Here is a 17,280-nt window from a genome sequence, read left to right as displayed (position 1 = left end):
CACAATTTGCCGCTTCTCGTATCTTGCAATGTGTGTGTCCTCTACTGGACCACGTTTCCTCCTCAGATCATAAGCTTCTTCAGGACAAAGGCTCATACACTGAGACAGGGTTCTCTCCATATAACAGGCAGCCAATAAGTGCCTGAGGAACTGAAGTAAGACTGAATAAAAATCCATAGTTGATGTAATAGATGGTATTAAACTCAGACACTAAAACCTTTTTAAAAAATAAACTACAGGGGCTTCCCTGGTGGCGCAGTGGTCGAGAGTCCGTCTGCCGATGCAGGAGACACGGGTTCGTGCCCCGGTCCGGGAAGATCCCACATGCCGCGGAGCAGCTGGGCCCGTGAGCCATGGCCGCTGAGCCTGCGCGTCCGGAGCCTGTGCTCCGCAGTGGGAGAGGCCACAATGGTGAGAGGCCCACGTACCGCGAAAAAAAAAAAAACAACCAATGTGTTTAAATTAACATTTAAAATGCATCAGTGGTTCTAAAATTATCCTTTGAAACAACTACATCCTGCCCAATTGGACTGAAGTGTTTTGTAGCTTAAATAAGATTATGTTAACTGTTAGTATGTGCTCAATTTAAAGTTGTTTTTTTAACACCTGTTCTTAAACTTCTGGCACCTGTTCTCACTTTTCTGCTAACATGTGCTAGCAGATGACAAAACAAATGACTACCATAACGGAAAAAACTGGAAAAGTGATTTCTTTTTTTTTTTTTTGAGGTATGCGGGCCTCTCACTGTTGTGGCCTCTCCCGTTGCGGAGCACAGGCTCTGGACGCGCAGGCTCAGCAGCCATGGCTCACGGGCCCAGCCGCTCCGCGGCATGTGGGATCCTCCCGGACCGGGGCATGAACCCGCGTCCCCTGCATCGGCAGGCGGACTCTCAACCGCTGCGCCACCAGGGAAGCCCTGGAAAAGTGATTTCTTAAAATTATTTTCTTTTTCTTTTAATTGGGGTAGCATTGTTTTACAGTGTTGTGTTAGTTTCTACTGTACAGCAAAGTGGAGTTCCCTGTGCTGTACAGCAGGTTCTCATTAGTTATCTATTTTATACATATTAGTGTATATATGTCAATCCCAATCTCCCAATTCATTCAAAATTATTTTCTATAATTGGATAATTTTTGTTACGTGGAGCCCAGAACATATATAATATAGCCATGCTTCCTGCCACTAAGAGATTAGTTCATATAATGGGATTAAATAAATTAACATCTTATGTTGTTTCACAAAGAGTGCCATAACTTCCATGTGAAAATCCACCATTTGTGTACACCTTATAAGGTCAATTTGAGGACAAGCTATGTGATCACCAGGCAGTAGAGATTTTAAGTCCTAATTGTAATATTCAAGACAATGTACTTATGTAACCTATTTAGAAACATTTTAAATTCACAATCAGCCTTTATGATTCCCTCAAATGCCTGCAGGGATCTACAAACAAATGAAGGAAGTCATTGTTTCTTGGGGACAGACTGGAACAGGAATCAGCAATCACATAACCCTGTTCTGAGCTGACACCGGGACAAGAAAACCAGCTGTTCCCATGACACACATACCCGAGGTCCTTCCCTCAAAAAGGCTGGCCTTTAAGAGACTACCTCCTGGTACTCCTTCTCTTCCTGGGCCCCAGAAGTGTTGGGGAGCTGTGGGCCTGAGGCATAATAGGTTCACGGCTTTATCAAAGATCTTATCAACCCTGAGGGATGACTCACAAGTATTTAAAACTGGGGCAGCGGGGGCTCAAATTTCCCAAGTGTTTTCACCTTTTTCTGGGCAAAAGCTGGTTTCCAATATGCATTATTTCTCCTCCCACGGATGAGTGTTGTGTTTACTTCCTAATGGCATACTTGAGGGAGTGGCTTAAATCTTGGCTAATCCCCTCTTCTGCCCTTCTATGAGGTTCTGTGAATGGGAACTGTGGCCTTTTCTGCTGAGCTGTCCCTCTACAGACCAGCAGAATTTTTCAAGTTCCTTCTCACGACTACTAGTCTATTGATTTCAGTTTCCTTCCAACTTACTAGAAAAGCGGGATGTCTGTGAAATAATTTAGGCTGACAATGATGATCATTAACATTTATATAGAACTTAACAATTTGTTGAGAGGTTCCACACAGGGTACAGGAGAGTCATGGAGATTGTGAGCAGATGTTCCTGAGAATTGTGAGAAGCCCTCATTTTGTGAATTAGAAATGTTTGGCCAGGTCCCCAGCTCTCTCCAGAATCTATTGAGAGACAATAAGAACTGATGTCTTATGCATGTTTCTTGGGTAGGTCCTGTTCCAAGTGCTGATGATATATCAGTGAGTATGACGTAGGAGGAACAGTAAAGGAGACTGAGAAGGAGTTCCAGAAGGTAATGAAGTCTCATATTTCCCTCCTTCCAATTTTGGGTGTATAGTTCTTAATTTCCATGCCCTCATTGTATCCTGGATGACTGTACTAATATCCTAACCAGTCCTCCTTTTGTTTTTTTTTCTGTTCTAAGGCGTACTATCCACTAAAACCAGATTGACTGCTCCCAAACATTGCACTTATGAAGTTATTCCCCATCTCAATAACATGGACCAATAACCACGGAGGGTCATTTCTGAGCTCTTTTTCCTGTCATTAGAGGCCTCCATGGTTTAGGGTATATACCTTGCCTTCTTTCCCACTACTCTATCAAAATATAGAGTATTCTGAATGCTTTTGAAAATATTTCTGAATGCTTTTTCCCCATTCAGAAAATAACTGATCTAAGGATACTCAGCCAATAAATGGTGGAGTCAAAATGTGAACTCAGGGAACTGAAGAGGACCTACCCAGCTAGGATTTGTGGAAATCTCTGAGGCGAACTAAACAAGACTGGATATTTTAACCTCAGGCCTTTTAGGCACAGAACTGGCCTAGGAGGCTGCCCATGGGGTCGATTTGACTCTCTCCAGGTTCAGGCTAAACATAACCAGGATCCTCTGCTTAACAATCACCATTGGCTAAGCTTTGGCAGATGGCGTCATTCTCAGGCCACAGAGCAATCTCAGATATGAGGAGGATACACGGAAGGGCCTTTGTTGTCCAGCAGATCTATTAGTTCTGAGCCAGCCCAGGGGCTATGGCCAAACTTGGCTAGTCTCTGGGAAAAGAGAGAGATGTGGCTCTGGGGGCCCTATCTGAAGGAAGCCAGACACCTGAGGTGGCCTGAAAACCCGCTATTCTGAAGGTGCTCATTCCAGGTGAAGACCGCCTACAGCTACTCCGACGTTCTCCAGACTGTTTCTGATCTAAACCAAGCTGACTCCTGAGAGCACAGGTCAACATCCACTCGATTTTCCAGTTTTTGCCATGGTGGTGATTACCACACCTACTGTAAACTGGGGTCATATGTCACCTCTGGTCTTCACCATCTCTTTGCAGAATGCGGATTGTTATTACTAATATGAAGATGAGGAAAATGACACTCAGAAAAATAAGTGACTCACTCAAGGCCGAGAATTGGTACGCCATAAAGCCAGGAAACAACTCAGGTCCGTCTGCCTCCATAGCCTGTGCTTCTCCCAGTACACCTTGCTGACTCCACATTTCAGGCCAGATCTCTGGTTTCCTGTCCCAGGTGTGTTAAGAGAAATGGGAACTTATTTTGTAAATGGCTGAAAGTATGCAGAACTAATGCCCAGCACCTCACAAAGGCAGAGGAGGGCTTTAGACTGTGAAGGGGAAAGGAGGAGTCACTGTCCCCCCACTCCTCGGCACAATACGTCTGCCTTCCGGCTCAACCCTTCCCACGTCCAGCCTGATATTTCATTTTGTGGACTGCTTGCAGCTTTAAGGGGTTTCATTGATCCGGCTGTGATATTTGTTTGTAGGTTAGTTTTTTTTTTTATTTGCCTGGGATGTCTGAGGAAGGGCAGAGTGATACAGGAGGAAACTGAACTGATGACAGGATAAAAGAAATATAAGGAAATTTCCACAATCAATTTTGCTCTCCTGGGCCCTATCCAAAGTAAACAGCTCTCACTTTTATTTTCTTATTATATACAATGACTTCTACATGGGCTGAATCAGAGAAAGCACTTGTTATACAAAACAACTAACTAGACAGAATTCATTTAACTAGATCAGTGAGGAGAGAGGCAAATGGTGGAATGTCTTAAATGCTGTACAAGCATTATCTTTAGCCTTTGCGTTAAGCTTACAACGTAGGATCAATATTGCCATTTTAAGAAGAAGGAAGGTAAGCCTCATTCAGAGTGGTAGAGTGACCTGCCCCAGTCACACAGCTGGTAAACAGATGAACTGGGCCCGGACTATCTCTGTCTGTGGCTCCACAGTCTGAGACAGCAAGTCACAGATGTGGCTTCCTGTTCTGCCTCAGTCACTAACACTGAGCAGGACACTTGTGTCTCCAGATTCCATGTGCCTTGTACAAAATGGGGATAAATTCTACTGACTTCACATGCATGGTGAGCACAAAATGAGTTACTGTTTGGAAAGATCTTTGCAGAGGTAAATGCTTTGCAACTATAAGGGATTATCATTGCTATTTTATAATTTGTCTTTTCTGGGCCTCAGTTTTCTCCGCCTTAAAATTAAAGGATGGGATCAGGTGATCTCCAGCGTGCTTTTTTCTGGCTCTAAAATTCTATGCTTTTATAAGGCTAAACAGTCCTGGGCTACAAAAACAGTTTGGCTTAACAGAACGTTTCTTTGTGATGATGTATGACATACCAGAATTTTAACAGTGCCAATAGTTACAGCCTCTTGAGTTTACAAAGGAGCTTGAACTCCTAGTGTTTGTATTTTAATTTTAAGAATAAAATGAGAAAAATTACCTTGACACATGCTAGACTTTAAAAAAAAATTTATACAATCAAATCAAATCACTTTCTATGAAATCAGGACGAGAAACACAAAAAACGTTATCCTACCAGTCCTGCAGCAATCACCTAAATTTGGAAAAACAAAACAGTCCCTTTCTCTAGCTTAAAAAAAAGGCTGTACTTTGTAGTAATCCTGCTCTACTTCACCAGAAATAGAGTAATCAATGCATTTATCACCAAAAATTTCTCGAGCCACTAGAAGGCAATTATAAAAAAAGCCAGGCATGTCACCCAGAACACCATGGTAACCAGCATCACCAGGGCATGAAAAAATAGTTGTTAGTCACTAGACTCTAAGCTGGTTGGCAGTTTGGCTTGCTAAGCAACACTGCAAAAATAGCAGAGTAACGACCCATTATCTGGAGGTCTGACTTTGCATGGTCTTGAATCTGGCCCCAGAAGGAACTATCCCAGGTCTATATATCAACCCCATACCTGAGGCTCCCAGTCAAAGCCTAATTAATAATTTATTCAACAAATATTTATTGAAGCCTATCGTACACCAGGCACACAATTCTCAACATACGTATTTACTTGGTTTCTCAGTTAAATAGAATTGACACAGAGTGGTTTTGTGATGAGTGAGGTGAGGGTAGGGATTTGCTTGAGGCCGACTCAAAGAGAACTAGAAGCTGACAGCCAGAGGACAGAGAAAAATGTAAAAGTAGACGGAGAACTGCTTTATAATACAGCATAAAATAACTACACTCTCATGACCATGATCATGCGTCATCAAGAAAAGATTGTTATATTTAGGATCCTTTGTTAAGGAAGGCAGGAATGGGTATAAAACATTTTAGAAACATCATCACCAAAAATAGTTAAAATATACAGTTTCGGCACTTGGAGGGAATGTAAATTATGTTTGACAAATGCCTCAATCTGCCTAGCTCCCCATTTAGCTGGAAGAAAAGCAACATTATAATCACGGTTTTACCAGCTTTTGAACGTTGTCTCGGTTCCCTGTCTGCCTTTATTTTTCTAGCTCAAGCTCCCGCCTCAGCTAAAATGCCCTTTCCCTTCCTAACTGCTTATCAGAGTCCCTCTTCAGTTACTTCCTCAGAGAAGTTTTCCCAGGTCCTTCCAGGGAATTATTTCTCCCTTGCCCCCTCACCCATAGATGTTGTCTGGATGCCCTTCCCTGTACCCCAGGTTGCTTTGTATCATTTTCATCCCTCTTTTCAGCTCCTGGATATTTATATCCATGTCCATCTCCCAGAGCCCTGGTAGCCCAGCACTCAGATAATGTTGGCAGAGGGAATGTTGGTGGCAGAGGTGGCGCTTTCCCTAATGGGTGTTAAATGGCCTAGGAACCCTGCCTGGCATGCACACAGCCCTCTTTCCTCAGAGCCTTTGGATGTCTGTTCCCTTCTCCCGGAAAGCTCTGGCGAACTCCTTTCCACACTTTAGGATTCAGCACAAATATCTCTGAGGGGAGAGGGGGGAGTTTATCCTAACCTATAATACCAGGTCAGGCCCCCCTATTATAAGCTCTCATAGTTCCCTATACTTTTTATTCAAATCACCTGTCTTCACTTGTAACTGTTTATTGATTCGTGTATATCTCTCTATTTGACTGTAAGCACCAGGAGGGCTGGAGGCCTCACACAAGATAACGTCACATGGAAGGAAGGAAAGGAGGGAGGGAAGGAGGGAAGGAGGAATTGAGAAGAATCTCAGTTTGGAAAGGAATAGACAACAGAAAATAGAGGATTGAGAATTGTTATTGAAGGTCCAGGGGTGGCTAAACGTGGGCCTAGAGGTAAACCAATTGAAGAGAGTACTAGGAAAATCCACAGGCCCCCTGCCCTGAGACACCAAATGCTTTAAGGGAGCCAGAAACACAACCAAATGTATTTGGTTGTTAAAAAATGGAATTGAGGTGAGCTACTATATTCTCCAAATAAAAGAGGACTCACAAAGCATGATAAAAAGAGGAAATGGAATTTGACTGCAGCCTGTGGGATTTAGATTAGATAAAAAGAGAGTCTGATAATAAAGGCTGTTATGTCCTGGAAAGGATAACTAAATGTAAAAAAAAAAAAAAAAAATGTGAATTAGATTCTCTCTCAGATTTCTCAGTGCCCCTTCCAGCTCAGATTCTCTTGTTACCTGGTATTTCTATTGCCAGGCTAAGAAAAAACCAAATATTGCATAACAATATTACAACAATCATAATGAAAAATTGTAAAGAAAGAAATATAAACCAGCAATGTTAGAACCTTGTATAATTTATTGTTTTTCACTTTTCCTTGTTTCCTTTTGTTCTTCCTCCCTGTAGGGGAGCATGATGGACTGTGCTTTGCTTACTGTCTATTCTAATTATTGTTTAGAAGGTAAACATCTCATTCTAAATTTTACTAATTATTATTTAGCAATGTTTAACACATTTTAAAGCATATTACATCTAATTATACCAGTGAAATGTAACTTTGAGTGAAATAACTTTTTATTTTCTTTTGTAGAAGACAAAGAATGGAGCACTAATGTTTTGGCAGCTTTTTATAGAATTAAGCAGTGGGATGACTTTCTGCTAAAATAGCTCACACTGGAATTTGGAGTGATAAAGCAACACACTGACTGAAAAAGTGGTCCACATCAAAAACATCTTTAAAAAAAAAAAATCCCTCTGAGGATTAGAATGGGATATTTGATCTGTGCAAGAAGGCAAGACCATAGGGTTTTTCTTTTTTTTTTTTTCTGTTTAAGAATTTGATTAAGGTTGTTATTGCATGCAATATATTTTTAACATGACAGAGTATTAAAAGTCATTATTTCAGGACAGTGGGATGATTATCTTCAGGTGATTTTCATACTTTGTTCTATATTTTTCAATTTTCTATAATGAATAAATATAGAAATTTATAAACTTTAGTATAAATTTTATAAAAGCAAAATAACCCTATCATAATTTCTCTCTTCTCCATGTTCTCATTGCATGTTAGTATTTCTATTATTGCATGTTTGCTTTAATGATTTAGGTACCAGTCTGTCTTATCCACATTCTTATATGCTGAGCTATGACTTGCGAAATGTAACATTGTTGGAAGTTGGGGGGAAAGGTGAGTCCAGCCTGCCTTCTAGCTTTATAAAGGGGAAAGCTATTCTCCCATTAGGCTGAAGGCTCTTTGGGAGCAGGGACTGTATCTCGTACACCCAACTCTTAGCACAGTGCTTTGAAAAGGGCTAAATAATTGTTTCCTAAAGAAGTAAAGAAAGATAATACATAACACTTTTCTTCTAACATTTAAAATTTGACTTTGGCCTTCTGCATGGTCCAAAATGATTGGGCTGGAGATAATGAATGATTCATTTACTAGAGCTCTGCAGATCCCTTCCATTATATTAAAGTTTAACCCCTTCCAGTCATTCATTCAGTCATTCAATAAAGATTTATTGAAAACTTACTGTGTTATATCCATCGTTACGGGCTACAGCTACAAAGGTAGATAAGACAGTCTCTGTCCTCCAGGTGCTCATTATATGGATGGGCAGCACTTTCCATCACATACTAATAATACAGCCTGTTAGTTCAATAATATAGAGATATTGAACAATTAAGTTGGCCAAACTGGGGTTTATAGGAGAAGTTTCGCAGAGGAGGTGGCCCCTGTGCTGATGTTAAAGGAGGGGCTAGACTAGGGATTAGTCGGGTAATGTATATTCCTGACAAAGAGGACAGCATGAGTAAAGGGACAAAGCCAAGAAATAACACAGTGTGGCTACGGAGTTCGGCATTGCTGGAGCGTAAAGCTGTGGTAGTGATGAGTGATGAATCTGCAGGGGAGGGCGGGGAGCAGGTCATGACCGCACAGTTTAGACTTTATCCTGCAGGCAGAAGTGTTTGAAGCAGGGGATGATGACACCAGGGATTACTTATTGGCACTGGAGAGGATGGATTTGAGGGTGAAAATAACTGGAGGAAGTAGAACTTCTCAGGAGGCATTTGCACAAATGAGTATGTAACAGATTTGTGTTTATATTTAAAAATTAAAGCTAACATTTATTTAGCATTTATTATGTGACAGTTACTAAATAAGCAGTATTATGCAATATTGTCTTAATATTTCAAACAACCCTATGAGTAAATACTATTATTACCCTTATTTTACAGCTAATGAAGCAAAGAGTTAAATAACTTGCCCAAGGCCAGGATGCAACCAGAGCAGTCTGGTACCAAAGCTTATGCTCTTAATTTCTATCTCATTTGTTTAATTTCTGTCTCCTGTATTAGAATGAAAGCTCCATTCAGACAGGGGCCCTATTGGTGGTGTTCTCCACTGTGCCTACACAATAGGTGTATAGTAACGATTTGCTGAATAAAATTAATGAATAACCTAAGTGGAAGAAATAGCAGCCTAAGTTATGTAACGGTACAAGAAATATGCAGTATTGGCATATTTTTTGCAGACTTTGTTCCAAATATTTGGCCGACTTTGGAGATTATTATGGACTGACAATTTGTGTCCCTTCCCCTCTCCAAATTGATATGTTGAAGCCCTAATCCCCAGTGGCCCTCTAAGATTAAATGAGATAACAAGGGTGGGGCCCTAATCCAAAAGGATTGGTAGTTTTATAAGAAGAGAGACTGGAGCTGTTTCTCTCTCTCTCTGTGCTTGTGCACTAAGGAAAGGCCACGTGAGGACACAGTGAGAAGGTAGCTAGCTGTCTGCAAGCCAGTAAGAGAGGTCTCATCAGAAACCAAATCAGCTGGAATCTTGATCTTGGACTTCTAGCCTCCAGAACAGTGAGAAAATAAATTTCTGTTGTTTAAGCCATTCAGTCTGATATTTTGTTGTGGCAGCCGGAAAAGACTAAGACAGTGATTAGTAGGATGAGGGTGGGGAGTGAAGGAGAGGTTTCTTCCTTGGTAGACTGGGGGCACAGGTGTGCCACTAATTGGGGTAGATAAACTGGGAAGAGGAAGATTGATTATGGTCAATGGAACAACACTAATTATCCTGTACTTAAGGTTCACCTCACTCAAACATAGAAATACAACTGAAATTAGCTATTTAAGATCACTTGTTCAATAAATATTTATTCATCTTCTAGCCACCAAGGTCACTGTGTTTGTCCTGAGTATACAAAGTAAGTAAGATTCATTCTCTGCCTCAAGGAACTCACAGTCAGGTGGGGAGAAATATTGTTCCTTTTTGTAAAGCTAGCATGCTTGCTTTCCTTTTCCCTTACTTCTAAAGACCTGGAGCTCATAAGAAATATATATGTATAAAATCCCATATGGATAAGAGCTTTGGAATCACAAGACCGGGACTTGAATCTGGGCCTTGGAATAGACCAGGTGAGTGATGATCTTAGGCAGTACAAGTAACGCTTCTTATGTTCTTATGGTCCTCACCTATACCTGCAGAGTTGTTTTAAGAATAAGAGAGGTAGGTAGAACTGTTTTGTAAAATGCAATATGCATGTTAGCAATTATTGTAATTATAAAAAGCTACATTCCCAACCTGCAGAAACTCAAGGGTAGCAAGTCATAGGCAGCAAGTCAGAGGTGAAAGGACAGCTTTGAACCGTTTGGGTGGCAGGAGTTTTGGGATGGGAGATGGAATAAGAACAGGCTTTGGGGTCCTGTGATCTGGTTCAAATCACAGTTCAGTCAGTTATTAGCTGTGGAAAGTTGAGCAAGTCATGTAATCAATCTGAGCGTTAGTTTCTTCATCTGTAAAATGGAGGTAATAATACCTCCCCAGGTGGGTTGTTCTGAGTATGTCAAGGGCTTGGCATTGGGCCTGGCAGGGCTGTTGCTCAATTAATGGTAACCGTTGTTCCTATTAAAATTACTATTTTCCTCTCCTACTTCCTAAGGGGTTTGTTTAGGTGGTTAAGTTACTTGAAGTGCAAGGAAGTGAGGGAAATGGAAGGGCTATTACGACTTGTTTAAAACGTTATTTTTAAAGGTAAAGAAAAGTAATTCAACTCAGCTTTCCTCTCCTAACCTATGATGCAAACGTAACTCTTATAGAAAATGACCACCGTATTATATGGCTTGGAGCCAGAGAACACCTACCTTGATAATTATACCTTGTATTTATTCTATTCTAAGTTAATCTACGAATCATTGTTAATAAGGTTCTCTGAAGACAATGCTTCTGAAAATTTAATGTACACATGAGTCACTTGAGGGCTTGCTAAAATGCAGAATTTTATTCAGTGGATTTAGAGTGAGGCATGAAAATATGCATTTCTAAAAAGGTCCCAAGTGAGGCCCATGCTGCTGGCTCGTGGACCACACTCTGAGGAAAGAGCAAGGCTCTACAGGGGCATGGAAATCTCTTGGGGTGGTGTAATGGCCTGCTTCTCTTTAGGGATCTACCTAATTGCAAACTAACCACTTACTGACAGAACATTACCGTTCCTTTTTTTTTTTTCTTTTTTTTTTTGCGGTACGCGGGCCTCTCACTGTTGTGGCCTCTCCCGTTGCGGAGCACAGGCTCCGGACGCGCAGGCCCAGCGGCCATGGCTCATGGGCCCAGCCGCTCCGCGGCATGTGGGATCTTCCCAGACCGGGGCACGAACCCGTGTCCCCTGCATCGGCAGGCGGACTCTCAACCACTGCGCCACCAGGGAAGCCCTACTGTGCCTTTTTTTAGACCAGATTTAGAAATTCTGCAACAGGACTCATTTCTGATCAATAGTGACTTTTTCCAGCAGCCTACTACATGGGAGGCACAGTGCAAGATGCTGGAGATACAGAGGTTAGTAAGACACAATTTCTGCTTCAGAAGACTGCCTTTATTCTAACACTGTCCACCCTTGTAGACTGTTAATTTTCTCAGGGCAGTCTTATTGTTTCCCCTGTTGCTTAGCACTATATAGATGCCCGTAAGTACTAAATGAATGAGTTCCCAGGAATTTCATTAAAAATGTTGTCTGGCAGAGAAAAACAAATGCTGTATATCACTTATATGTGGAATCTAAAAAATAAAACAAACTAGTGAATATAACAAAAAGAAACAGACTCACAGATATGGAGAACAAACTGGTGGTTACCAGTGGGGAGAGGGAAGGGGGAGGGGGCCCAATAGGGGTAGGGGACTAAGAGGTACAAACTACTATGTATAAAATAAGCTACAAGGATATATAGTACAACACAAGAAATATAGCCAATATTTTACAATAACTATAAATGGAATGTAACCCTTAAAAACTGTGAATCACTAGGTTGTACACCTAAAACTTATATAATATTGTACATCAACTATACCTCAATAAAAAAAAATCTTGTCTGGCAGCACGTGACAGTGAACTCTATCTTAGCTATCACGCGTAAGAGGTGGTTAAATTAAAAAGGGGCTGATAGGGTGAGCCTTAATCCAATCTGACTGGTGTCCTTATAAGAAGAGATTCAAATACAGAGAGACTCCAGGGCTGAGCACACACACACTGAGGGGCAACCATGTAAGGACACAGCAAGAAGGCAGAGCCATCTGCAAGCCAAGGAGAGTGGCTTCAGAAGAAACCAAACCGGCCAACACCTTGGTCTTGGACTTTCAGCCTCCAGAACTGTGAGAAAAGAAATTTCTGTTGTTTAAGCCACTCAGTCTATGGTATTTTGTTATGGCAACCCTAGCAAACTAATATAGATTTTCATAGCTTTTATGCCCAGAACCAAGACTCCCTTCTGTAGGGTACACAAAATGTTAAGAAAAATGCTAAAAGTATATGGATGAACCTCTGAATGCAATGGGAATGAGTCATGGAAGGACTGGGGGGAGACAGACAGAAGAGGGTGAGACAGTAGCCAGACTGGGCTAAAACAGCTGCAGTATATATACATTTCCTTCCCCTTCTCATGATATCAATACAAAGCATAGGGCTGTTCTCTCTCCAAATCTGAGAGACTGAAAGTAGCTTTTTGACTTTTTCCCCTTTCTCAGGTTACTTTTTGATATTTAACACAACTTCACTTGTCTTAAAATATTGTGGCAGGAGGAAGACCCCAGATTTCTCTCTGTATGCAAAGTCTTTATATACAAAGAGTACCTGTGCTGATAATGAAATGAGATTGAATTTTTGACAAACAAAGAAATGTATCAAAAACACATAGTCAAATGAGATTCCTGCTAGCCACAGGGAAGAAGCTACATTTGAAACCTGATTCTAAAGTCAGGGGATTAATTATTTGCTTTGTTTTGCTTTCAATAAACATGCCAACTCATAAGTACAGATGAATGCCTCTTTCAAAATAGTTATTCTGGGAGGTTCTACACTTATTCTAACCATGTCACTGTTCTCAAATCATTTCTGGAATTGCTTTCAGGGTCTGTGAGATAGTTTTCTGAACGCTCTCAACTGTGACTCTGGAAGGTAGATTTGATTTTCAAAAACAACCAAGGGTCGTTCTGGGTCAACTCTGGTTACTAGGGGGACCAGTCAAACTGTGTAATGTCAAGAGGATCAACCCTAAAGTATTCAGGCTGATTTTTCTGGAGTGAATTGTTCTCAACCTCAGAAGACAGTTTCCAAAGGCAAACCCCAGAAATGGAGTAAACATGTTATAGGCATGACGTCAAGGGCAGAGGATGTGACCGCTCTGAAGGAAACCCCATTCATTTGGATATGCAGGTTTTTTAGTGATTCCCTTTACCAGAATATTTCCTCAGGTCTAGATCTACCTTACTTCATGGGACCAGAGTTCCCAGAAGTACAAGGACCTCACTGCCTTAGTCAATTTTTAATCTCCAACCTGGGTACTTGATGTGTGTCCAAGGCATAGTTGATGGAAAGATGAATATGGGGGAAGAATGGCTAAGGTGTCTGGGGCTTACTCTATGTGATTCAAAGGGCAGAACTAGGGCCCACAGAGAAGCTCTGGAGACATAAATTTCTGCTCCTTGTAGGAAATACATTTTCAGCAGCTGGAGCTGTCCAGCAATGGAGTTTGCCCTGGTATTGGAAATGGTGAGCTTCCCACCCAGAGGAAGCAAAGACTGCTTGTTATGGGAACCCTTAGAGGTACCTCCTGCAATGGGGAGCTACGCAGTGCCCTCCAAGGGCTATCTCCTGAGTCCTATCCGCACAATACCCGGCAACTGGTAGGCCCTGAAAAAATACTGGAATGCAATGAATGAGGAATGCAGTGCATCCTGTGAGCCAAGTAAACGGGAAGAGGCAGGGACTCAATCAGCCTCCAGGAAGGTAGGGAGAAGTGAAATGAAAAGACCCAGGGAGCCATGAGGTAGGGCCTTCCTTGAGTTTTTGGTACCATAGGAGAGAAGCTGCTTTGGGTACCTGAAGCCTCACGTGTTTATGAGAGGGTAATACTTTTTAAGGGGGTAGGAGTTGAGGGAGGAGATTAGACCACATGCTCACCCTTCTTAAACTCCTCCAGCACCGTGTCCAGCCGGGTATCATTGAAGACGCAGTGCAGGGGCCGGTTGTAGAAGCGGGTGACCGTGAGAAGCGGCGTGCAGTCGTCGGGGTCCACGAAGGCCAAGTCCTTGACAAACAGAATGTCCACAATGTTGTGCCGCTGGTCGCCCTCGTACACGGGGATGCGAGTGTAGCCGCTGCGCAGGATCTCGGAGACAGTGGCGAAATCCAGCACAGCGTCGGAGCGCAGCATGAAGCAGTCCCCAAGAGGGGTCAGCACCTCTTCCACCACCTTGGTGCGCAGCTCCAGGGCGCCCTGGATAATGTTGAGCTCCTCTTTCACCAGGTCGCTGTAAGGATCCGCGGCCCGCAGCGTCTCCAGCAGCTTCTCCCGCGTGTAGAAGGTGCTGATCTCCTGGCGCAGCGCCCAGTCCAGCAGGCGGCTCAGCGGGTAGCACACGGGGAAAGCGGCCGCCATCAGGAGCCGGGTCAGGCACACGCTGTGGGAGGCGATGGCCAGCCCGTGCCGCGAACACACCGAGTAGGGGCAGATCTCTGCGCCCAGGAACACGGCGCCGGTGCACACGAGCGCCGGCAGCCAGGGGAAGTGAGTCCCCGCGTCGCCGTAGTCTTCCCCGGTGTCCCCGACGCCCGGCGGCAGCGAGGCGCACAGCCAGCCTGCCAGGGCCGCGTTGGCTCCGGCTTGGCCCAGGAGCAGGGTGCAGAGCAGATGGGTGCCCCTGCCGCGCACGGCCTGCACTCGGCGCGCCTGCTCCTGCTCGGCGGCCGAGCCGCTGTTCCGCAGCACCCGTAACTCCACCGGGTCCAGCGAGAGCAGGCTCAGGCGCAGGCCGCTAAACAGGGCAGACAGGGCGAGCAGCAGGAACGCTCCGAGCGCCCGCAGCCACGCGGGGGGCAGCAGGTCCCCGCCCGGGCCATAGAGCCGCGGGCGTACGCGCAGCAGGAAGCCGCCGGCGGCGCCGTGGTGGTGCCAGGCGCGCCCGTCCCAGGCGCACAGAGAGAAGAGCTTCCCGCCACCGCTCGTGCCGCCTCGCTCTGCCTCGCCCTTACGCAGTTCCCGCACCCGCACCTGGACTAGAGCTGAGCCCGCCACGCCTCCGGGGCGCAGGGGCCCCAGGACCTCCACGTCCGATGCCCAGTCGCTCTGCTCGCGGCAGCGCTGCGACCCCGGGGGGCGCGTGGGAACAGCGCTGGGCGCCGCGCCGCTCCCGCCCGGAGGCTCCTCGATAAACACGAGCCGTGGAGCCCAGTCGCCGGTGCTATTCTCCCCTGGGGAAAGGGTGGGTGTGGGCACCGGCTCCACGGGCGCCGCGGGCCCGGGCTGGAAATAGACGCGCAGGAGGAAGCTGGTGCCTTCGGCGGCGCGCAGGGTGCCCCCCTCCAGGGACACGCGGCCTCCAGCGGTGTCCTCGGGCCGCAGGCCCAGCAGCCAGGCGGCGGCGGTCGGGGGCCGAGGGGACAGGGAAAAGAAGAGCAGGAGCACAGCGCCCCTGCTGCAGCAGTCTCGGAGCCTGACACCCACCGCTGCTGCCGCAGCCGCCATCCTGCACCCGGCGCGGCTGCACGTGATACTGCAGAAAGCCTAACGTGAGCTGGAGGGAGGAGGAGCCGGAGCCGGGAACCCGGCCCCAGGCAGGTCACCACGTGTACGCACCCCTGCGCGCGTGAGCTGGAGGCGGTGGGGGTTCAGACCCTGCCCGGGCAGTGGGTCCCGGCGGGAGGCTGGAGATGGTCACGCATCACTGCACGGTGCGTGACCCCGACACACTTGGGTACGGCAGAGTTGCAGCCTCAGGAAGGCTTGTCTTGAAGCACGGCCTCCTATTCCAGCAGTAGGGCGCCCCTCAGCGAACTCCTACCGGGCAGAATTTCCCATCTGGTCCTGCCACTTCACCATTGGCCAGGGAAATTTCCCAGCATTTCGCCTCTCCTCCTGCCTCTTGCATTCCCCCTTCTGGTCAAAAGATATTCTGGAGACGAGTCCTGAATCTGTGTTTGGTCTCAACTCCAGCTGACCTTTCATGTTTTAAAAATTTACAAATTCTTAGGTTAAATTCCTTGTTAAGATCCAAATATCCATTAATAAGAAACTGTTGAATTAAGTTATTATACCACTGTGCGATCGAATACTGTGCAGCAGAAAAAAATAATGATGTGGATCCATGTGTTTGTGATATGGAAATATCTCCAAAGTAATAGCTGCAAAATATCAAGGTGCAGAACAGTGTGTAAAATATGCTACTGTTTGTATTAAAAGTATGTAAGTATAAATGTATATGTACATATATACATATATAAAATATTAGATTTAATATGCAGAGGATACACAAGAAATTTGTAATAGTGTTCACCTCTGGGGAGCAGGCCTATATTGTACAATGCCAAAAGCAGGGAATTGGCACTGGTATAATGTGTGTGTATAGTTTTGTCTCATTTTACTACATGTATAGATTTATATAATCATTGCTGAAATCAAAATGCAGAACTATTCTATCACCATAAAGAGCTAGGAGGGAGACATTTTACTGAATTCCTTGTATTGTTTGAACTTACCATGGGCCTGTTACTTTACTTTTATGCATTTATTTAAGAAAGTTATATAGTAAAATTCACTTCCTGGCGTACTGTTCTATGAGTTTTGGCAAATATTCATGGAACGATCACAATCCAAAATAGTGCCATCATTCTCCAATATTCCCTCTTTCCGTCTCTTTGTGGCCACAGCTCTCCCCCCATTTCATCCTCTGGCAGCTATTGATTTGTTCTCTCCTACAGTTTTCCTTTTCCAGAATGTCGTATTAATGGAATAATACAATACGCAACCTTTTGTCTCTAGCTTCCCTTACTTAAGTTAGCAATATGCATTTGACAGTCATCCATGCTGTGTTTATCAATAGTTCATTCCTTTTTATGGCTGGGTAGTATTCTACTACATGGATATATCACAGTTTATCCATTTACCAGTTAAAGAATTTTTGAGTTATTTCCAGTTTTGGGCAATTATGAATAAAGCTGCTATAAATGTTTGTGTGCAGGTTTTTGTGTGAACATATATTTTCA

At 44.2% G+C, this 17,280-nt stretch overlaps 1 protein-coding gene across 4 annotated transcripts in view; it reads right to left on the bottom strand.

Moving 5' to 3' along the window:
• CNNM1 (cyclin and CBS domain divalent metal cation transport mediator 1) overlaps nt 1–15,787 on the bottom strand; it is a 49,197-nt gene extending 33,410 nt beyond the window's left edge. For all 4 annotated transcript variants that reach the window (XM_029201027.1, XM_029201029.1, XM_029201028.1 and 1 more), the window contains exon 1: nt 14,200–15,787. In XM_029201027.1, coding sequence (XP_029056860.1) covers nt 14,200–15,763 — 1,564 coding nt within the window. In that variant the 5' untranslated portion in view covers nt 15,764–15,787. The remainder of the gene's footprint in view (nt 1–14,199) is intronic.
• Between the last annotated feature and the right edge of the window lie 1,493 nt (nt 15,788–17,280).

Source organism: Monodon monoceros, unplaced genomic scaffold (assembly GCF_005190385.1).
Source record: "Monodon monoceros isolate NGI ecotype Baffin Bay Population unplaced genomic scaffold, NGI_Narwhal_1 Super_Scaffold_4, whole genome shotgun sequence".
NCBI classification, from domain to species: domain Eukaryota; kingdom Metazoa; phylum Chordata; class Mammalia; order Artiodactyla; family Monodontidae; genus Monodon; species Monodon monoceros.
Note: the sequence above shows the minus strand (reverse complement) of the source record. Positions and strands in the feature narration are given on the sequence as shown.